General features: G+C 43.1%; 3 protein-coding genes across 8 annotated transcripts in view; 1 reads left to right on the forward strand and 2 right to left on the reverse strand.

Annotated features, from left to right (window-relative positions):
- The window catches only part of LOC117967050 (rho GTPase-activating protein 15-like), a 51,152-nt gene extending 43,969 nt beyond the window's left edge, over positions 1-7,183 (reverse strand). For 4 of the 5 annotated variants that reach the window (XM_059013218.1, XM_059013216.1, XM_059013217.1 and 1 more), the window contains exon 1: positions 7,059-7,183. The gene's annotated coding sequence lies outside the window, so the exon portion shown is untranslated. The remainder of the gene's footprint in view (positions 1-7,058) is intronic. The other variant, XM_059013215.1, reaches the window with a different exon arrangement.
- Positions 7,184-7,437: 254 nt separating this feature from the next.
- Positions 7,438-17,761, forward strand: LOC117967080 (methionine--tRNA ligase, cytoplasmic-like). Of its 2 annotated transcripts, XM_059013056.1 has the most exons (22): positions 7,438-7,680; positions 7,844-7,934; positions 8,152-8,230; positions 8,557-8,688; positions 9,239-9,314; positions 9,526-9,698; positions 9,887-9,999; positions 10,384-10,500; positions 11,027-11,230; positions 11,582-11,783; positions 12,670-12,744; positions 12,973-13,143; positions 13,402-13,497; positions 13,611-13,728; positions 14,003-14,216; positions 14,549-14,680; positions 14,894-15,002; positions 15,515-15,694; positions 15,795-15,866; positions 16,006-16,029; positions 16,581-16,694; positions 17,441-17,761. In XM_059013056.1, exons 1-22 carry the CDS (start codon positions 7,578-7,580, stop codon positions 17,591-17,593), a joined length of 2,748 nt encoding a protein of 915 aa, XP_058869039.1. In that variant the 5' UTR covers positions 7,438-7,577; the 3' UTR covers positions 17,594-17,761. The 2 variants fall into 2 exon arrangements, with proteins under 2 accessions (XP_058869039.1, XP_058869040.1); XM_059013057.1 differs by lacking the exon at positions 16,006-16,029 and having other exon boundaries at positions 7,439-7,680.
- Positions 17,673-22,573, reverse strand: LOC117401063 (DNA damage-inducible transcript 3 protein). The gene is made up of 4 exons (XM_059013058.1): positions 22,434-22,573; positions 21,096-21,144; positions 20,177-20,330; positions 17,673-20,001 (listed from the first exon to the last, which is right to left on the reverse strand). Exons 3-4 carry the CDS (start codon positions 20,321-20,323, stop codon positions 19,453-19,455), a joined length of 696 nt encoding a protein of 231 aa, XP_058869041.1. The 5' UTR covers positions 20,324-20,330; positions 21,096-21,144; positions 22,434-22,573; the 3' UTR covers positions 17,673-19,452.
- Positions 22,574-23,102: the final 529 nt, after the last annotated feature.

The following is a 23,102-nucleotide window of genomic DNA, read 5'->3' on the forward strand; positions in this document are numbered from 1 at the left end:
TCGGGGACTAAGATACCACAGAATGTATAATCCTGTGCGAGCAACACATTCTTACACAGCATTTGTTTCGAATGCTCAGTAAGCTGCACAGATTTTGTTCCACATGATTGTATCAGATAAAGACCATCATTTTCCTCCCTGTTCTATTAACTGTAGTGCCGCATATCGATGTTTCTCCAGTAATGAGCTGCACTAGTAATTGGTTTTTCGGACGGGTGATTATTGACTGTCAGGACCAGTCAACTGGAACACATTCCACCCCGCTGCCTTTAACCTCTACCAGCAAACCAAGCCAGAGCCACAGCCTTGCTATACCGATTCGATTAGCATTTACTTATTTTTCAACAGTACAGAGAACTGCTGAATATTGCCACGGATGTTGTTGAATCTCAGAGCTGCAGTGTCCCTCAATCATATTCAGTAAAACTGGTGATGTTTTACTATGGTGTTAAAGTATTTTGCTTTTTATCCACAGCAGGTGTATTCAACAATGTGACACTCGGACAGGTGCCTCCATTTATCCTCCGGCACACCCTCACAAATTATTATTATTATTATTATTATTTATTTCTTAGCTGACGCCCTTATCCAGGGCGACTTACAATTGTTACAAGATATCGCATTATTTTTACATACAATTCCCCATTTATACAGTTGGGTTTTTACTAGAGCAATCTAGGTAAAGTACCTTGCTCAAGGGTACAGCAGCAGTGTCCCCACTGGGGATTGAACCCACAACCCTCCAGTCAAGAGTCCAGAGCCCTAACCACTACTCCACACTGCTGCCCAGTGGGTTTAAGCCACGTCCTTACCAAACAGTCCCTAGGTGTCTCCACTGGTAAAGGCACAACCACAGTGTGCAGGGGGAGATAGTCAGGGGAGCGCAGGTTCCTGACTGTGCGAAGTTGCCAGTCTTTGTGGAGGATTCCACAAGAAGCATTGGCTCTGGAGCACCTGCGGGTTAGGGAGGCAAAACCGACAGGGACTGTTTCTCTTTTATCACACAACAGCGCACCCTACTGGCCAGGCGGCTGGTGAGCTCAAGCGGCCGGCAGTCCGCCGACATCTGCTCTGAAGTTCCTGGGACTTGAATTGGCATTGGTCGTGTGATCAGAGGACACCCACTGTCCTTCAGTTCTTTTGAACTGTTGGCATTCCGAACTGAACGGAAATGGACATTCTGAATTGGAGAGAAAGTCAGGGGTAAAAGAATTGGGCACTCTACATTAAATAAATAAAAATGCCCAGGGCAATTGTTAGCAATACTTGAACATGATTGTGACACTCTGCAGGTTTAAGGGCAGCATACATAAAGGGGAGAGACAGGATAGCTGGGCTTTCTCTCTCTGACTCACACACACAGGCATCTTAAAAGACCAGTTCAGATACAGACGAGGAGTATTTTGCAGGAAATCCTGCTTCTTGTTGAAAACTTTTGATGCAAGATAGTGATCAGTTATTTGCGACTTTAGTTCTCCCGCATCAAATTATTTCTCGGTTCTTCCCTTGCTGTTTAAAACTAAATTCTCAATTCCAACACAATTGGGGGAGGTGAATTCAAATCATTTTCCCTCAATTCAGTTTTGTGGGTGCTATTTATAAAAAAAAAATGATACACTGTGTTTTAAGTATTTTTTTTTCCTTCTTACTTAGATTAAACAGCCGAGAGAGAGAGAGAGAGAGAGAGAGAGAGAGAGAGAGAGAGAGAAAACAGCCCTGAATAAAACATTCTTGTATGTTTTAAATTAGGGTTAAATCCTATTTATCCTAAAAATGGTGCAGAAAAAAAAAAATGTTCACTGGTATTTTAAATAATTTCAATGGATTTTACTGTAAATCTGAAAAGAAAGGAATTTGCTCTTCTTTGTTTTGCTATTTGGTACCTCTTAAAATCTGTTACATAAGGACTCTGGTGCCACAATTAAAATCCCAGGATCTGTAATGAACTTGATCGTGTTGCTGCTTGTTAAAAATCAGTCTTAAAGCACCTCAAATGTAGGCCGCAGAGCTATATGCGAATCTGGCTTAGGGACCTTTAGCTCACCAAGTAGGGTGGGGGTTGGAGGAGGGGACTAGGTCACATCAAAACTGGAGGATTGAGCAATTTAGCCTCTCTGAGTCTATCTTGTATCGGCAATGGGTCTGTCAAAAGTCCTTTTAAACTCAGAAAACTGGAGCGCAATACTTCTGTAAACAGGAAGCAGAAACCCGCGGTATGTTCAGTAGTCGACGACTGCACATGCTAGCAGCGAATTCTTATTGTTACAGAATTTGACCTCTTTCAACACCTGCATTGTGGTCCACAATAGACACATACACTTCCATACTGTACAGTAATTAGCATTCAATTATTTTTTTTTTTTCTGTCTTACTTTGATGTTTGCAATTATTCTTATTGTAATTGGAGCTTCTTTATAATAGTAAGTGCCAGCGCCATCTAGTGCACAGCAGTGTATTGCAAGCAGTAAACTAAAAACTTGTATCAAGTGGCAGATCACTAGACGGCGCTGTCTCCTCTGAAAAGAAAGCGTGATCTAGCCTAGGTTACAGTGCCATGCAACTAATAGTAGGGGCAGCAGTGTGGAGTAGTGGTTAGGGCTCTGGACTCTTGACCGGAGGGTTGTGGGTTCAATCCCCAGTGGGGGACACTGCTGTTGTACCCTTGAGCAAGGTACTTTACCTAGAGTGCTCCAGTAAAAACCCAACTGTATAAATGGGTAATTGTATGTAAAATAATGTGATAGCTGTATAATGTGATATCTTGTAACAACTGTAAGTCGCCCTGGATAAGGGCGTCTGCTAAGAAATAAATAATAATAATAAATAAATAATAATAATAATAATAATAATAATAATAATAATAATAATAATAATAACTAGAACTAAATAGCAGCTCCTGAACACTGAAAGAACCACACTCATACAAGAACTAAGACAATGACATGTGAAGCTCAAAGCAGCTCAAAAGACAGACAAAGGCAAATTTTGAGACAAATGATGCCTCAATATTGGAACATGAAAACCTAGAGCCACTCAGAATGATAGCAACATAACACAACAGCAGGGAGGTTTAAAAAAACCAATCCAAAACGACTTCAGCTAGAAAAATCTCAAATGTATCCACAAACTAAATCTGCTCTTTATGTCTTTATAGCAAAGTCATCGTGGTTTAAAAATAGCAAGCAAGAGTCTGTTAGCAAGGTCAGGGTGTGAGCAGAACGACTCGAAGAGGCTCTGGCTTCAGTACTCTTCTTCAACGACATTGTAAACTGTGACTTTCTACCAGTGAAAAGACTGCTCTGTTCCAGACAGTGTAGTCTAACAAACACAGAAGACGTACTCCACTATTGCATTGATTAAAATACAAAAAAAGCCTTGCTTACTGTGTTAAAATAGAACTGCACTTGGTCACTAGTTTCCATTATAGTGAATAATGTTACGTTAACATGTTGAATTACATGTCGCTTTGTAGTTAACAGGAAATGTACAAAACTTAAATGGGAGACTTGATATAATTGTCGTTTTTTTGATTACATGATGTGAAATAAAATATTGTAATTATGTTCAAATAGGGTAATTCTAGGTGATGCAAAACTGTCTGCCATAGCTGTACATGGCCAACTGAAGCCAGGGACCCCAGAGTAAAAACAACACCGCTGACAAGCTCATAGTGCAGGACTCCGCGTAAGCATGAACAATGGTTCTCTGGTACTGTGCTAAGCCTCTGCTTCAGGGTTATGAGAAAACGCAGACACGCCACAGGCTATATAATGGTTTCAATAGGGAAATGGGCAGTGAAATCTTAATTAGCAACACTGCTCTGCGTTTTAATGAACCCTGTAATGAAGGGCTATGCGAGATGTGTGCCTGTGTTCCTCCAAAACACAAAACAGCATTATAATCTCCATGTCTAAAGAGCTCAGGTTGTGACTCAAATGTAATTGTAAAGCGTGAATGATTGATCGTTTCTACCACTGTAAAATGCAGTCAAACTGCAGTCATCTTGGGTCTAACACTAAAAATCAAAATTGCATGTTAAAATGTGCTACTGTACTGGCCTATTGTGGTCACATGACTACTTTTTTTGTTTTCTTCTGTACAGAGATATAACATTGAGTGGCTGTTCTAATGGTTTGTATGCAGTTGCATTCTATAGTTTTCTTAGTTCCCTTTCTCATCCAATCAAAGATAACCCTTTCCCCATGGCGTTGTTTTCAATGATACAGACCACACAACATGGGGTATTTGTAGTTAGTCAGTACACAGCAGCATTCTATGATTCTCTCATTAGGCGAACATTAACCTTTTCAGTGGCACACTACGTTAACCATATTATGGCTGCACACCACTGGCTTTCAGCCAGCGTCCTCACAAGCTGTATTCTATGATTCTCTCAATAATGTCCCAGTGTAGACAGTGTCCAGGAGAAAATGTACCTTTTCACAGCCACATTGTTTTTAACCTCTGGAGGGATCAATGATCCAGATCTTTTGCACATTTCCGTTCTATTTCGTGTTTACAAACCGTTCAGGTCATTAAAAAGGGATGCTCTGCTGTTGTTCGCCTGTTTTAATTAAATCTAATTGCAGAATTGTTGTCTGATGCACATCCTGTTAACAAATGGTTGTGCACCGGCGGGTCTTTAGCTGTAGGGGGCAGTATGGAGCTCTTTAGATTTCCTAGTACAGTAGATGCAGGATTGAGGCAATTACAGAAGTAGGAGTAAACCGGGAATACAATTCATTATCTAGGACATTTATAATGCTGAGATTAATGTGGGGATGCAGTCGTAATTAAAACAATTGATTTGCAACTAGTTAGTTATTTTGGTAATGTGAAATTCAATAGGCTATAACAGGGGTGGCCAAACTCCCTGACCCTGCGAGAGAGCCGCAAAACACATACTGTGAAATATGAAATACTAGCATTGTTTTAAACATTGTTTTGAATTCGCTCAAACATTATAAAGGAAAATTGCACTTAAACCCTGTGCAGTACAGTAGTTATTTGTTTATACTGTACATATGCACTTTAAATAAATAACATATATTCAGTTATTATATAGCAAAATATTATAACAGCTCTGATTTCACCACCACAAGACATATTTTTGTAATAATTATTTTTAAAAACCCCTTCCCTTTTTGTATAGAGCACAGAGTTTAGTCGCGGTCACTGTGACCGGAATAACCGGTGCTCCCGCATCTACCCAAAATAATGTTTCTTCATGGTTTCAAAATGTGTCAGATCACAGGCTGTAATAGGACTGCGGGAGAGGGACACGGTCACCCTGTTCGGTGGCAGGAAGTATACAGAGAACTTGGATAATTAAAGAATGGAACAATGAACGCTTTTAGAAGGCGATACTATTGTGGCTGAAGCAGCGACAATCTTAAATTTCACCGCGACCTAAAAATGAAAATAAAACATATTAAAACGATTTCTGCAGGAGCCACCCTCCACAGAAAAGCAAAAACACTGACAACGTTAAACGCATTGGCTTTGGAGCACAAAGACATAAACTAACAACTAAGCTCATTATTAGTATTCTTGTTAGTAGCCGTAGAAGTAATAGTCGTTTTCGATTGTAAAAAGTAGCCATTAACTGAACTTTATCAAGTACTAGCTCGGTCTCTTGCATTTTGTGATATCACATTTTACGTTGCAATATATAGCAACACATGTTAAACCATATTTGTTACAGGCCTTTAAAGCGGTAAACCCTAATATCGTGTACTTTTTACATTTAATTCGTCCTGCGAAGCTATAATTTCATTGAAATTTATGAAAACTTTGGCTTCGATGTCTACGAAATGATCAACAACACTGACAGAAAAATATACCAAGGCAAACTAGGTAACGACACAGCTTGCGCGCTCTACAGCTCCAGCGTCTCCAGTAACAGGTGGACTCTGCTGGGATGTCTCATAGCCTCCTAATGACGTTGTGTTGTGGGCTTTTTGCATTTTCTGTTTTTGATTTGCATTTGGACCATGCAAAGAAACTACAGTGTTTTGTATGCAAAAAAAAAAAAAAAAAAACTACCGGTACCTATGTGTGTACATTTGCTCTTACTAGCTATAAATTAATAAAGTGTCGTTTTCGAACCCGCCTTCTTTTCCATACGAGACTGCATTGACTAGCTGTGTTGCTGATGATGGTTACTGCACCCTGATCTGCTGAACCCGCAAGCAATGGTAGCCAGCATGATCTGTATATGACAAAACCACTCGTGCTTAAAAAATGTTACCGTACTGCAAAATAAAAAGTATTATTTGTCAGCAAATCTTAAAGCAGCACACTTACCCCCCCCCCCGCAGACCTTCCCTCCCTTTTCCCTGTGCGGGTTGCATCGGATTAAGTTACCAGAAATATCGCTTTTATCCTACAAAATTCTGTATCTGCTGTAAACACATAGTAAACTGCACGCCTATGTAATGTACCCTATTAAACAAAACATTTCCTCGATATTTAGCCTATATTTTACAAGCATACGTCCAGAGTACACAGATTATGCCTGGATATGCAAAACGTAGAACAAAAGTTTTAATTTATTCAGGCAATTATGCTCCCTACAGCAGCAATATCATCAAAATAAAACATTTAATATTAAAACCCGATATGAAAAAAAGCTACCTGCTGAACATCCTCTAGAACTTAGCGTAACACATGTATTAAAATAATTTATTTTAAAAAATAAGCATGTGGAACTTTTTAGCACCTTGCTAACTACAACAAAGATATATACAGAACTGGGATAAAATGTAAACAATATTATTATTATTATTATTATTATTATTATTATTATAAAAGAACGCGTTGTATTTCTTTGCTGATGCCAGCGCTGTGCAATATAATATCACACCTAGCGAATGCATTTCCCTTGCACTTGGAAGCCAAGAATTACGTTACCCTCAATTTGCATTAAATAGATAATGCGCTACGTTTGCCACACCAGGGGGGGAAGTTTTAATCAGCAATCTCAACTTTCAATGAAAACTCTCCAATTTAAACCCGTGCAAAATACACAGAACTCAAATGTATGTTTTGCAACTCACCTCAGTTTGGTTACTGTTTAAAACGCTTTCGGTTGTAATTCATTTATCCAGATAACGCTCCAATGCTGCGCCTCTTACTCACACACACAGCTACTATAGAGCCAGCTTGCTATGTGCCGCTGCTCCGCTAGGTTACAAGCGAGGGCCATTACGTCACCTTTTGCTACCATGTGACCAGGGTGTATATTTTTACACAGAGGCTGCTCCCTTGTCACATGACGAGGGTTGTGTTCCTGTCGGCGTCCACGATGAAAACAGACGCGTCCTTACCGGCTGGGCGCTTGACAGATGGGGTGATGGGAATTGTAGTCCATTCATGTCACGTTTTCATTAGGATACGCGAACGAGCCCTACTTTAAAAACTACCACTCTCTCCCACGATCCTCTCCGCAGAGAGGGTGTTGAGTATTCATTGCATCAGCGAAGTGGGTTCCTGGCATGCTGCATGCTCAAGCACTTTCTTTAGTTTTGTGTTTTTAATTGGGATCGTGTTTGTATTTTACGCAGTTAGATATTAAAATGAGGTTGTTTTTGACTGAGGGCAATCCTCACTGTTTGAAAGCCGTGGCTGCTGTGGAGCTGACGGGAAGCAGATGCGAACTGCAGTTTGTCGGTGTTGAAGGTAGGTTTAAACTTAGAACCAGTAGAAAACCAGTAGCCTATTTGGGGCTTCCTATTAACCGGTACAGGTTCTACAACCAGTAAGAAGCCCCACAAGATGCTGCCAGTAGCTTAAAAGCTTGAAATGAAAGTCTTAGGTTTTTGTTGTTTTTTTTGACTTGCAGAACGAGTTGTGCCATTCCTCGCTCATTCGAAGCTGCCGTGTCTTCAACTCGACAACGGGAACTACCTGTTTTCAACCAATGCCATCTGTCAGTAAGTCAAACCAGATTACCCTCCCAGCTGAACACAACCAACCGCTCCGAAGAGGCTTCTAGATGAGACACCCGTAACTCGCTTAGTGCAAAACACACGCTTGCTTTAGTTTGAGCTGTGCAACGTGGGCTCATTCATTTCATTCATTCGTGTTGTTGAAGTGTACAGTACACAAAGTCGGTTAGAATTACACTCATCTTTAATAACGTGTTTTTAGGTACCTGTTTACCCTTCGTGGAAAGGAACCCAGCGACTTAACCAATCAGTGGCTAGAATGGGAAGGAACTGAACTTCAGGTAGGGAGTCCTCTGCAACAGTGCTGTCTGGGATACCGAGATGCAGCAACTAAAAACATTTTAAAATACCAGTTTAATAAACTGCAGCTCCTCGACTAACTAACAGTCTGCTTCCCATCCCTGTACTTGTTTAGTACCAGTAGTTAATTAGAATTCACAAGGTCATTTGTTAAGCAGAAGTGGGTCATGTCCCGCATCTATTGCAAGGCACAGTGCAGATGCTGTGCTAATAGTGCTGGGTTAGTGGCTGCAGTTACCAGAGCTCTGGGTGCTAGTTTGCATGGTGTACGATGCAGCCCTGATGTGTTGTCCTGTGTCCTGTCCAGACTGCACTCTCAGGGGCTCTGTACATGGTGGTGGTCCAGGGAAAGAGAGAAGAAGCTGCCGGCGCCCTTCAGAAAAAATGTGCTTACATCGACCAGAGCTTGATGAAAAGATCATGCCCTTTCCTGGCTGCAGTGAGTCGATTAACATGTATTAAGAGTTTCTGATTTGAGCTTCTGATCAATAAAAAGAAACTGGTCTTTATCCTGCAACCCAATAAGGTACAAGGGACACATGTGTGCAGCAGTGTGGAGTAGTGGTTAGGGCTCTGGACTCTTGACCGGAGGGTTGTGGGTTCAATCCCAGGTGGTGGACACTGCTGCTGTACCCTTGAGCAAGGTACTTTACCTAGATTGCTCCAGTAAAAACCCAACTGTATAAATGGGGAATTGTATGTAAAAATAATGTGTTATCTTGTAACAATTGTAAGTCGCCCTGGATAAGGACGTCTGCTAAGAAATAGATAATAATAATGTGTGTCCCCGCAATGATGCTAACTTTCTTATTTTTCCCTTTTTGTGTATCTGCCTAGATTTTTTTCAACTTCTCAAACGCCATAGAGTTCACACAACAATGTTAAAAAAAAAACAAAAAAAAACTAATTTACGAAAAATTCGATAAACCCAGAATTTAGATCATTTTACCCCAATCCGTTTGTGTCAACGCTTTTATGTTTCCTTACAGGATGCAATAACAGTTGCAGACATTGTCCTGTGGGGGGCGCTCTATCCTCTCCTGTCTGATTCTACTTTCCTGCCTGGTAAGAGGATCAGGGTTGGGGGTCAAATCCTGTTTTTTTCAATTCCAATACCTTTTTAAAATTCCAATTATTAGTCTTATTATTAAACTCATAGTAAAACCAGGAACGGATCAAACTGCTATGCAGTGGGAGTCTTCTTTCCACCTCTGGATAATTACTGCAGTCCTTAGTTGTCCTCTTGCCTGGCAGCCCTGTGTCTCTGTGGTTTCAGGAGATCTGAAGGCGCTCAGGAGCTGGTTTGAGCGTGTGTGTGCAGTGGCAGCCTGCAGGAAAGCAGTGGAGTTAATCCTGAAGGGGAAAGGGCTGCAGGCTTTGAAACCGTACCTCCAGAAACAGCCAGCCCCCTCCCAAAGAGCAGAAACACCAGCCAGCAACGAGCCAGAGGTACTGCCGGACCATAGCCAGCAACACCGCAATGCAGACTGAGCCAGTCCAGAGATAGAGGAGGGCCAACCAATGCTACCCCCCTGCCTTTAGCTCTTACTAGCTAACGGAAAAGGATTGCATTGTGTCAGGGGGGTACTTCCTTCTAGAGCATTAACAAGAGCGCCCCCTTGTGTTTTGTCTGCCAGGGGGGTGAGTCAGCGGATAGAGTCCTGACCGAAGAGGAGATTGGAGCTGCCGCTGAATCCTGGAGTAAAGGACTGTCTGCCTGGCCCAAGCCCAAACCAATCGAGCACCCTGTGTGAGTCTGTCTGTCTGTCTGTCTGTCTAATTGGACGCTGTTTTCAAATGAAAACACTGTTTTAACTAAACCGATTATTCAAAGAAATCAGGCGCTGACAGTCAGGTGAGGGACTCGGGTGTGGATGTGACTGATTTACCTTTTAGAGTGAAGAAACGGCTGCAGGAATCTGTGGCGATCGCTGCTTTTCTTAGACTCTGTGGAGAACAGCGATCCACACAAACCCAAGCAGCTGTTTCTCCGTTTCACTTGGAATGGTAAATTAGCCCAGTCCACACCGGCGACCCTCACCTGTGGAGAGCTTGATTTGAATAGTCTCTTCTTGCAGCTCTAGTTCTTAGTGTGCTTTGGTGTCTAAGCCTGACCTGCTGGTTTTGCCTCCAGCCTCCCTCAGCCCAACGAGAAGAACGTTCTGATCACCAGTGCCCTGCCCTACGTCAACAACGTGCCTCACCTGGGGAACATCATCGGCTGCGTGCTGAGCGCCGACGTCTTCGCAAGGTGGGGACCCTGCCCTGATCACCCCACAGCTCTTACTGCCGTCTGTAGAGGGCTCAGATGTGGAGTTTTGAAAGAAACACATATTCTTATTTTACAAAACTTCAAGAAATGCTTTTTAGGTAGTGTTGCACACTCTAGGGCACCTGCAGGGTGAAACACTCCAGCATTGGATTGCATCAAAGACTTATTTTTCCGACTAATCCCGGGCGTATCCATGGATAGGTGGTTGGTGCAATCCAGGGGGACTCTCCAGTGCTGTATCTCGGCTTCATTTTCATTAGAATCTGTGTTTAAAGTTATGGATAGATCTGGATAGGTGGAATGCCAGTCTATACAATAATCAAAAGCCTACGAAAACCCTAAACCTTGTTTTTCAACTGCTAAGCCAATCATAACTTGACATTGACTTGAACGCTGGTACCACCCAGGTCCTGTTCATGAACAGTATTGGGTGCTGACGCTGGTGAAGCAGTGGCTGGTTTCTTCACAGAGCTGTCTGTCTGTCTGTCTGTCTGTTGCTCCGCAGGTTCTGTCGGCTGCGGAACTGGACCACGCTGTTTGTGTGCGGCACGGACGAGTACGGCACTGCCACAGAGACCAAGGCCCTGGAGGAGGGGCTGAGCCCCCAGCAGATCTGTGACAAGTACCACGCCGTCCACGCGCACATCTACCAGTGGTTCGGCATCTCTTTCGACCACTTTGGCAGGACCACCACCCAGCGGCAGACAGAGTGAGGAGGGGCTGCACCAGAGGGGGTCCCAAACCTGGTGCTCGGTTTAATTCGGGGAGCCCTCTTTTAGAAGTGAAATTCTTACTTATCTAATATATCGGATCATGATTCAGGGAACACTCCCATTGCCTAGCAGTTTGATCCTTTCCAAGTTTATTAAGAGACACCTGAGCTGGTTACCTATACACTGGCTAATCAAGCTGTGCAATAGGAGTCTTATTTCCATCCCTGTAGTATGTGACAGATAGACAGGCATGATCTGTGCATCAGGGTGCCCATTGTTTGGAAGGAGGACCCTACAAAATGCAGCCCCTGTAAAAGCCATGCCCTGACCGGGGTGTTTGTGTTCAGGATCTCTCAGGATATCTTCCGGAGGTTGCTGGACAGGGACTTCCTGCTGCAGGACACGGTGGAGCAGCTGCGGTGTGAAAGCTGTCAGAAGTTCCTGGCTGACCGCTTCGTGGAGGGAACCTGTCCCTTCTGTAACTATGAGGAGGCACGCGGAGACCAGTGTGACAAGTGTGGCAAACTCATCAACGCCACTGAGCTCAAGGTAGGGCTTTCAAATCCCTCCCGTTTTCCATTGTCATCTTTACATGAGGTACTGTATCGTACTTGGAAGCATGTATTTCAAAATCTGATATAGAAACGTGTGAAAATGTTCGACCGCTCTGTGCTTTTAATTAGGCATCTTAAACAACTTCTGAAAAGTCTCATGCATTTTACCATTTGTGGCTGTGTTCCTTTTATCTTACTGTGTTCAATTAATTGCTTGTGTGGCTTACTAAAGTCTAAATTAGACCATCACCAATTTGCCTATTTTGACAATTTTCCAAGATTTTCAGCTACAGTGGTTTGATTTCATAAGCACCACAAATCAAAACTACAGAAGCAATGGGGTGTTCTAATACAGAAGCAATGGGGTGTTCTGATACAGAAGCAATGGGGTGTTCTGATACAGAAGCAATGGGGTGTTCTGATACAGAAGCAATGGGGTGTTCTGATACAGAAGCAATGGGGTGTTCTGATACAGAAGCAATGGGGTGTTCTGATACAGAAGCAATGGGGTGTTCTGATACAGAAGCAATGGGGTGTTCTGATACAGAAGCAATGGGGTGTTCTGATACAGAAGCAATGGGGTGTTCTGATACAGAAGCAATGGGGTGTTCTGATACAGAAGCAATGGGGTGTTCTGATACAGAAGCAGTGGGGTGTTCTGATACAGAAGCAATGGGGTGTTCTGATACAGAAGCAATGGGGTGTTCTAATACAGAAGCAATGGGGTGTTCTGATACAGAAGCAATGGGGTGCTCTGATACAGAAGCAAGGGGGTGCTCTGATACAGAAGCAATGGGGGTGTTCTGATACGTTTCAAGAAATGCTTCTTGAATGAAGAAATGGTGTGTTTGTTTAGCAACTTTTTTTTTTTTCTTCCGCAGAATCCTCAGTGCAAGATCTGCAAAGGAACTCCTGTTGTCAAATCCTCCAAGCATCTCTTCCTTGACCTACCAAAGGTACACCGGGCAAAACGCCTGATGCAGCGTTGTGTCCGAACCTCTCTGTGTGGTTTGAGGGCTGAGGGTAACTAGGGATGTTGGCTTCTGTTTGATTTCCTAAACATCTCACATATTGCAAATCCATTCAAAAAGTCTTGATGAAAAGCCACCAATCAGGGTGAGATGCTACACTGTGATGTTAAACTATTGACATCCCTGATGGTAATATCTGTTTTCCCTCCACAGTTGGAAGCCCGCTTGGTGAAGTGGCTGGAGGACTCCATGGTCTCTGGCAACTGGACCCCCAACGCTCGCTTCATCGCTCGCTCGTGGATCCGTGACGGCCTCAAGCCACGCTGCATCACCCGAGACCTCAAGTGGGGCATCCCTGTGCCCCTGGAGGAATTCAAGGATAAAGTACGCCTCTATTAATCCGCTCAGTGGAACTGCACACAATGGCTCTCCCAAACCCGGTGCATACCCTTGAGGTCACTTGACTAGGGCTTTTCGTTGCCGTTTAAGATCAAACTAAGCCCTGCAGGTGTCCTCTTGAGCTCTCTGAGCACCTGGCCAGTAGGGTCCCTGACAATTGTGCTTCCCCCAACCCCTGAGAGCGCTAGATCCAAGTGCAGCGCTCCCTGTGAAATCAAATGCCTTCTTTACCTTCTGCTCCAGGTGTTTTATGTCTGGTTTGACGCCCCAATCGGGTACCTGTCCATCACTGCCAACTACACCGACCAATGGGAGAGATGGTGGAAAAACCCCGAGCAGGTGAGAGAGAAGCTACATGCCAGTGTGTGTGTGTGAGAGATGCGTACCTGCCCTGGAGTTTGACCTGCCTCTGTCTGCGCTGTACTGAGTGTGTGTGTTCCTCTGCTCCACAGGTACAGCTGTATAACTTCATGGCGAAGGACAATGTCCCATTCCACAGTGTGGTCTTCCCCTGTTCACTGCTGGGAGCTGAGGATAACTACACCCTGGTCAACCACCTCATAGCCACAGGTACAACCGCGTCAGCAATGAGACTCAAACTTCATGCAGCGGGTTTTGCCTTGTGTTTCATGCCTTCTAGTTTCTTATGCTGCTCCCAGTGCTGCAGGGCTCCACTGATCAGCGCAGTCTCTAATCCAATCGGATTGCCGGTTCCTAACAGTGGCCAGGCAGTGGATGATACTAGGAGTTGACACTGAAGCAGGCGCAGTCCTAAACGTTTGTCTGCTCTGCCTCGGTGTGCAGCCCACTGATTGCAAGACTCTGCGTCTGCTCTGCTTTGTAGAATACCTGAACTACGAGGATGGGAAGTTCTCAAAGAGCCGCGGTGTGGGTGTGTTTGGAGACATGGCGAAGGAGACGGGGATCCCGGCTGATATCTGGCGCTTCTACCTGCTGTTCATCCGCCCGGAGGGGCAGGACAGCTCGTTCTCCTGGAGCGACCTGCTGCTGAAGAACAACTCGGAGCTGCTCAACAACCTGGGCAACTTTATCAACAGGTACAGAGCTGGGGGCACCGGAGCTAGACTTGGTGCTGGGCAGTATTTTAATGAGGTCCTACGTTATATAAGTAAGCTAATCTTGGAATTGTTTCCAATTCTGTTTAAATATAACACTGAAATATGCAAGATACTAACAATTTTCATGTAGCAGTTACATAGGAAGATTAGTGTCTGATGTCGTGGTCTGCAGGCACAGTTGGATGTCCTGAGATGAAGTTTCAAGATACATAATGACCTGGGAACTATGATTGGTTGAGACGGTCCGTGAGGTTTGGGATTGAAATCTCCATCAGGATGATGTCTTTTGTTCCCTCTCTGTGTCTCTTCAGGGCTGGGATGTTTGTGTGCAAGTTCTTTGAGGGTCGTGTCCCCGAGATGGAGCTCAATGATGATGATAAAAGGCTGCTGGCTCAAGCCACCTGGGAGCTGAGACAATACCTGCAGTTGCTGGAGAAAGTCAGGTAAGAGGCAGGGCAGGAGAGACACTAGACCAGGAGTTGTCAAGCAGGGCTCTTGAGCACAATTTTCAGGTAACAGCCCTGTTTACAGTTGCCCATATCTTCTGGATGGTTTTTTGGAAATCCAAATCGAGATCAACTCCTTTAACTGATTTTGAGTCTTCTGTTTGGCATGAAATAAAACTTGCGCTGTCTGTCGCTCGCGTGTGTTTTCAGAATCCGCGATGCTCTCAAGTGCATCCTGAACATCTCTCGCCATGGCAACCAGTACATCCAGGCCAACGAGCCCTGGAAACGGATCAAAGGGACCGACGCGGACAGGCAAGTGGAATTTGCACATCAACAGGCTGGCCCTTGATTACCCCTCTGTTTGGGTATGAGGATCTGTGGACGGCTCTCGAAATAATTTGAATCTGGTTAAATAGACACGAACTACCTAAATACATAATGCATTTCAAAAGGGGTGTGTACCGTGTATGCAGAAGTATGGATTCCCTGGGGGTGTTAGATACCCCATCAATCATTTAGCTGAATCTACTGTAACTGGGTAATTAAATACTTAATGTCTCGACAAGTCTGTTACTACTGCAATTCCTTGGTCAGTTCTCCTAATCAGAGTGTGATATTATATTGTCAGTGATGTATGATTAATGGCACACCCTGTAATAATGACTGTCTCTACTTGTGGGTACAAAGTTTATTGAGAGTTGCGGTTATGCTGTGATGTCTCTACTTTTAAAATGTTTGCTTGCATCTAGTAAAGCGCGTCTGGCTGCCGAAACTCGGTCAGGGCATTGTTGAGCCGCGCTGATGCCCGTGTTCTCCAATCACAGGAAGCGAGCGGGCACGGTGACTGGCGTGGCAGTGAACATGGCGTGCCTGCTGTCCATCATGCTGCAGCCCTACATGCCCAGAGTCAGCGCCTCAATCCAGGAGCAGCTGCTGGCACCGCCGCAGTGCAACGTGCTGACGGAGGAGTTTGTGTGCATCCTGCCCAGCGGGCACCAGATCGGAGCGGTGAGTGGCGCGCTTGCTTTCCGTTGCATTTCGAAAGCCTCGTTTTTTGGTTTTTTTTTTAAAGATTTGTTTGTTTGAATTTCTCCCGTTCACTTCGCAGGTTAGCCCTCTGTTCCAAAAGCTGGAGACAGACCAGATTGAGTCTTGGAGGAAGCGTTTTGGAGGGCAGCAGGTAAAGCAGCTCTTGTTTCGTTTTTATGGGATACGTCCGCTTTGTTTCCCTGCAGTTCTTTGTAAAGAGGCTACACAATTCTCTTGAGCTGCCCCAGTACTGTTCCTCTCACCCTCCTCTTTCTCTGCTCTGTTTCTAGCCAGATGAAGGCTCTGCAAACCAGGTAAACTGCTCGGTCCTACACTGTGTTCTTATTGCCTGTCCTTTGCTCTGTTTTTGGATTGGCCAATTAACGCTAAACACTATTAACTTTTGTGTGTGTGTGTTCTGATTTTGCATGTGTCTGCAGTACTGCTTATTGAATTGTGATCAGTCGTGGTATTAACATTTAAAAATATTTCCAGATATCTGGAAAAACAACTTTTTAAAATTGTGACAAAACTTGCTATCAATGGTCAAGCTAAATGGTATCGGATCGTGATTATATATGAAGGTGTCTGTCCGTCTGTATGTCATACTTACATTTTTAAATGTATCCTGCATGCATAGCTATTCCACAGACTGTAAATCAGTCATTTTAAATACCTTTCCCATGATGCCTAATTACATTTAGCTCTTAATATCACTTCTTCAGCTTTCAGCTATTCACTGCATACTTCTTATTCTGTTCATACTGATGATATGGCCCTCAGCTTCATACTGTTCGCTCTAATTTCGATTCTACAGACGTGGCGGGGATGTATGTTTCTGACAGTTGTTTTTTCTTGTATTTAGTCAAAGACTGAAGCCAAGCCAGCCGCTGAGACGAAAGCTGCTGTCGCTGAGGATGCTGGGAAAGACGCAGATCCACAGAGAGCGAAGCAGCTGGCAGAGGAAGTGACGAAACAGGCGAGTCAGAGCAAAGCAAACGGAAACTTGAGCCAAAGTGGCAGAACACTAGATGGCGCTGGCTCCTACTTCTATAAAGATATACCGATCTAGCCTTCATTACGTATGTCTATGGCAGGCAATTAGAAGAGCAGCTTCTGTATTTGAGAAACTGCAGTAAGAACCACAGAGAATAACTACAATCTAAAAAAGTTACCTCTTAATACGTCTGTATAAACTTACTGTAGATACATAAATAATCCTTACATGTTGCATATATCTAAATTACCATTTATCCAATTCTTATTAAACTTTGTACGGCCATTTTTATTCAGTTAAGATTATCAGAATATCAGGACATATATACTTTTTAACAACCCAGATTGCGCTAACGTTGCATTTACTGGTGAGATATGTATGGTGTTGATACAGGGATGGAACTCTTATTGCATAGCAGTTTCACCTATTCCAGATTTTACTACAAGCCTGATTAGCTACAGTGAGTCTTATTAAACTCATAGTAAAAACAGGAATGGATCAAACTGCTGTGCAATGAGTCTTGTTTCCATCCCTGTATATACTAGATACATTTCTTGTTGTATGAGATCCACAGAGGCTCGGTTGTGGTTAAAGGGCTTGATACCAGGAGGTTCCCGGCTCAGACATTGACTCGCTGTGTGTGACCCTGAGCAAGTCACTGAACCTCCTTGTGCTCCGTCCTTCGGGTGGATAATTCATTCGTAATAATAATTTGGTTGGTGTTCCAGGGGGAGGTGGTGCGCGAGCTAAAGGCACAGAAGGCGGAGAAGGCAGTGATTGGGGCTGCGGTGACCAAACTGCTGGAGCTGAAGAAGCAGCTGATCCTGGCTGAAGGAAAGACCCCCGAAGCCCCAGCACAGAAAGGGAAAAAGAAGAAGTGAGAGCCAGACTCTCCCGGCTTCAAGATTTTAAACATCAGTACCGCAGCGAGAACAGCCCCGCTCTGCTGAAACACGAACCTCTTTCTGTGTGTGTGTGTGTATGTGATGGGTTGTAGCGTTGTGACATTTGAGTGCGATCAATAAAAGTCTATTTCAGAGACTGCCAAACTGTTTCTTGGCGTGAAAGTTAAAACATGATTTAAGATAATCATGAAAGTGTGTAAAAGAGAAACTACATCTTCATTGTTCTCCAACTACAGGGTGATTGGAAAGTAACGTCAATGATATGGTGCGTTGATGTGGTAAACTTACTTTCTAATCACCCTGTGTATCCACTACCTTACTGTGTCCATCATTATTTGAAATACTTTTATAGAATACTTGCTGAAGCCTACATTTTTATTCACAATACATTGGGTTGACAGTGGGATGTAGGATTGTGTGTTTGGGTTAAGGAATGGGGTAGAGTTATATAGAAATAGTTGGACAGTATGGGGTTAAAAAAAAAGTAAACGGTACACTAGTAAGCGTTTTAAATAAAGTCCATTGTCTTTAATTCTGTCTAGTTTCTTTCAGCAATACTGCATTTTTGGCTTCAACCGCTGTAGATCTGTTTTGATTATTCATAGATTAATGTGAACACATTTTAAAGACTGTCAAACATATTTTTATTAAAATAAACAAGCATGTTACAGTGTATACCAAACTAGAACACAATATATGCATGCATACATAAAGAGATTAAAATAGATTAAAATACCAACGTTACCTTTACATAATAAAATACACACTAAACATAGTTGGTGTGTACAGTACGTTACACTTTGCATGCAGCCGGTTACATGTAGTAAAAAAAAAAAAAAAAAATTGAAAACTATTTTTAGGACTTACAATTGAAAGCCATTATTCAGGACTGTATACCATGATTTAGAATGATGTGGTGGAAGCCTACAATTGTGGTTTACTGGCACCACCTACTGGAAGAATGGAAGCACTGCAAGACCACAATCTAGACATCTAGAATTAAATTCCATTAAAGATCTTCAACTCAAAATTGAAGAAACAATTCAAGTGTGAAACAGCAGTTCCACATTGGGAAGAATGTGAACTGGACGTCTTCGAGAAAATTCAATATGGCTTAAGTAAACTTTATAGCAATACACGTCTATGTACATATATGATTTATTATCATACCACCCTGTAACCTTTCACAACCTTCTAGTTTTTAAATTCCATTTCCCCTTCCATTTCATAACCTACTCCTGACCAGTCAAATGATTTGAGTGGAGCTGTGCTTGGACCTGTCAATATCGCTTGGATCAATAGGGCACAAAGGAGTAAACACTGATACAGTAAAACTTCCTTTACTAAAGCTTTGGGAACTCAAAACACTCAAGATTACTGGACCTATAATATCAGGTAGTCCAAGATTGGTGCTAATCAGGGTCTGGGAAACCAGCCTTTGATGTTACACTGGCTATGTGAACGAAAGCAAATTCTGTTAAATAATTTTAGATTCAGGTTAAAAAGTTTTACTGTATTCAAAATCCTGGATTTAAAAAAAGATCTGGGCAAAAATGCAATCTAGTTTGCAAGCCTGCATTTAAAAAAAAGAGGCCTTTGAACCACTACCACAGACCTATTAAGTGCTACTGCACATTTGAATTCTGACTGCAGTGACCATACAGATCGCATTGCCCACAAGCTAATCAAATAGTCGGGACAGACGGTTGCAGACATTGAACAGGCTATTGTCCTTACAGGGACACAACTGCTAGAACAGTAGCCGATAATGCTAGCAAAGGGGCCAATACAAACCTCCCTAAGAGGCTTCAGTAAACCTTTGTACATTTTTTAATTCAGGATTTTTTCACGTTCACAAGTTTGTCGATTAGTGCTCTCCGGGTCCTCTGCACCTCTTCGCTCAGCCTGTCGATCTCCTTCTTCAGCCTCTCGTTCTGCTCTCTCAGCTCTGTTACCTTCTTCTCGTTCTCCAGATCCTTGTACTTCCTGCTCTTCTTGCAGCTGCTCTCCTCGTTCCTGGCTGGGCTTCCGCTCTTCTTGCGTTTCGTCCCCTGGCTTGGGACGGAGCTCATCAATTCGTTGCCGGAGCTCGGATGGTGGCTGGGTTTGAAAGGGCTGCTGGGGGCAGATTCAGCAGTCCAGGCCTCTTCTTCGCTGGAGGACACAGTGAAGCTGCTCTCTGGCTCTGGTTCTTGCTGCTGGTGGTCCTCCCCATCCGCGCCCAGCAGCTCGTAGAATTCAGGCAGGAAGAGATCGCCCAGCACGCTCTGCTGTTTGGGGGCCTCCACACTGAAATCTGCCACCTCCGTACCAGCATCCTCCCCACCGCCGGACAGCCAGGAGAGGGAGCAGGTTTCCAGGACATCTAGGAATTCTGGCTCCTTCTGCAGAACAATTTGTGAATTTATTTATTACCAACAAGTTATAAAATTTATATTATATATATGTATTTTGTATTTAGTTCTCTCATACACAATTCTTTGCTTGAATCATTTACATAATTAAAGAAATTCAATACTTCAAAATAAATAAAAACTACTCTGAAATGTTCTCACTGACCTGTGTGCATTCCGGCAGTGGGCTGCACTTGAAGGTGTCAGAGTACAGGATGTCCTGCAGGTCCTCGTACCAGGCCTCCAGCTCAGCCCCGTACAGAGGCCCCTGCCCCGGGGGGTATGAGGGGAATGCTATCGACTCTGCGGTCATTGTCCCACTGGAGGAGAGAACGGGACAAGTTAAAAACAGGGCAGTAAAAAAGTAATAAATACAGCTGATGCAATAATCATTGACAATCTCCAGTGTACTGAAGAAAAATAAATACACATGATCTCAATAGGTCAGCCATGTTAGATCAGCAGTGTGGAGTAGTGGTTAGGGCTCTGGACTCTTGACCGGAGGGTCGTGGGTTCAATCCCAGGTGGGGGACACTGCTGCTGTACCCTTGAGCAAGGTACTTTACCTAGATTGCTCCAGTAAAAACCCAACTGTATAAATGGGTAATTGTATGTAAAAAATAGCGACATCTTGTAATAATTGTAAGTCGCCCTGGATAAGGGAGTCTGCTAAGAAATCAATAATAATCGGAAGCAACACACTTTGAGATATGATGTTCTGACACAGGCGACGGCAAAACACAAAAGGTTGTAATTGTTTTTCTTCCATGACACCAACTCGACCAAGGAAAAAAAAACAAAAAAAAAAACACACAACACAAAACTGATTTGTAGCCAGTATCTCGACGTGCTAGGTCTTTATCATCTTGAAATCTAAACATGACCCCCAAAATGACAGCCATCATAGGTCACAGGCTAGCGTGAAGAGTGCACTTAGATTTTCTGTAACCCTGAAAGTAAGACGTTAGCAGCGGCAGTGGCGGACTTACAAACTCATACAAGCTCTTGCCCGCTTAAAGTCGGATTCATGCTCTCTCTAGCCCACATCATGACTGTGCGGTTGGTTCAGATGAGGAACAACTCACCTGCTGATTATCACGTCTGGCGATGAGTCGGCAGCTTGCCCCTACAAATCTAGAAGATTCAAAAAGGGAAATCGCGTTAATACCCGTTAGTAGGGTCTGTCGGCTGCATCTGTTCTCTTTGGACATGACCTCGTCACTAACTCAGCTGGATGTCTGAGCAGAAACTGTTTGAGGCTAGGTGGCACTGTGGATGCTAACTATCTGTCCTGGGTTCGAATCCACGTTAAAAATTGGTCACAAGCCAACACAATGGGCTCAATTTAGTAGTCCCGATAAAACCACTGAGGTGTATTGGCTGAGTTTTGTAGAGTAATCTTGCATAGTATTATAGTATACTAAGAGAATGCATAGAACATAGTACACGTAAGTAAGGCATGTCTACAGCCAGACCCATCAGTCCTTCAAGTACATAGCTGTGAACCAGAAAATGCATGCGCGCATAAAATGCACAAATATTAAAAGCAATGTTTTGTTTTATAACCTGCTCAATACAAGTTATACCCGTCTGTCGGTTTAATTAACTGTGAAATGTAGGTCAGTGGCCTCGCTATAAACACCCGACGCTCCCTACAGGCGTCTGCAGACATCACACGCTAGTAAATCTAATATTTTCCGGGGAAATCGAGTCAATCGGGTCAATCCTATTTCCGATGCTACTCGAGTTAATGGCAGATAACAAGGGTGCTCAAATGCTGCTGTGATCGTATTTATTTATTTTTTTCAGCACTACACGTAAACACAAACAGCACCATAAGTGGTACTAAGTAATACGAAGAATGTAAAGACAGTGGCATTTAAAATTAGTTACTGCACATACTTAAAAACAAAATCACTAGGTTACATATAACAATTTACATAAATACGTGTTTTATTTGTGATACTCCGTTGCGTGCATTAATGACTTGAGGAACACCAAAATGTCGACTTTAGCTGTACAGTCACAATCAAAAACAAAATAGAAGTATATTCAAATATAAAACGCATGTAGTTGTTTCTTTTTTTTTTAAAAAGGTAACATTTTACTGTAATATTACTTTTATATCAATGAAAAGCAGACTATCGTTATACAAACACTAATTTGTTCAACTGTGCGTAACATGGGTGGCTGTCAATAAATTCTTCGGACAGAGAAGCTGAGGACGAAAAAGCTAAAACCAATACCCTGCATAAAGAAAACATACTAATAAAAAAAATAAAAACCAAGACGTCTTTAAGATAACAGAATACGTACAGTAACATTTTTACCTCAACCCCGAGTAGAATTATTGATTTATTTCAAGACAGGGCTAATTATAAATTAATACATTAATAAAACAGCTCACTAGAAATAAGACTTACCCTCTTTCGTTTACTTAGACGCTTTCTCAACTGCCTGGGCTTCACGGTGTTTCTATTTTTTGGAGAGCAGATATCTTTCATGTTAAACATTGTTGAGTTAAGACACAGATGAGGGTCGGAAATTCCCGGCGCTGAATATATACTCGGATCAACCTAACTTAATGCTCGAGACTGTTAGAGGGGGGCGGGGGCAAAAAAAATCAACCTAGTATCGAGAGCTATGATAGACAAGTAAGTTGACCATTGCGAGGCCGATTAGAACGTGATTTCGCTTAGTGATATCCAATGGAGTGGACGAAGGAGTCTGGAAGGGATGGAGGTGGGCGTTTACTTTGGTGGCTCCGTCGCTCGTGTGTGAAGGAAGTGATGCAGTCAAAAGACAAAAAAAAAAGGGCGTGGTCGAGTCATGTGAAATGATGCAATCGCTTGGCAACCCGGTTTCTCAGACCGACTTTTTGTTTTAAGGCTGAAGTTGGCGTATATAAACGTTTATACTTTTTCTTTTTTTTTTTTCTGGTGGCTTTTTCAGTTAGCGTGTATTCTGTTACGATACAAAAAGGATGAAAAACGAGGGAATTGGTTAACACTTGAACTCGGTCCCAGTTTTAAACATCTGACGCATTGCGTAATGGGGGGGGCGTTGCGGTATCCATGGTAAATAATTACCGT

This window comes from Acipenser ruthenus, chromosome 45, assembly GCF_902713425.1.
Source record: "Acipenser ruthenus chromosome 45, fAciRut3.2 maternal haplotype, whole genome shotgun sequence".
In the NCBI taxonomy this organism is placed as follows: domain Eukaryota; kingdom Metazoa; phylum Chordata; class Actinopteri; order Acipenseriformes; family Acipenseridae; genus Acipenser; species Acipenser ruthenus.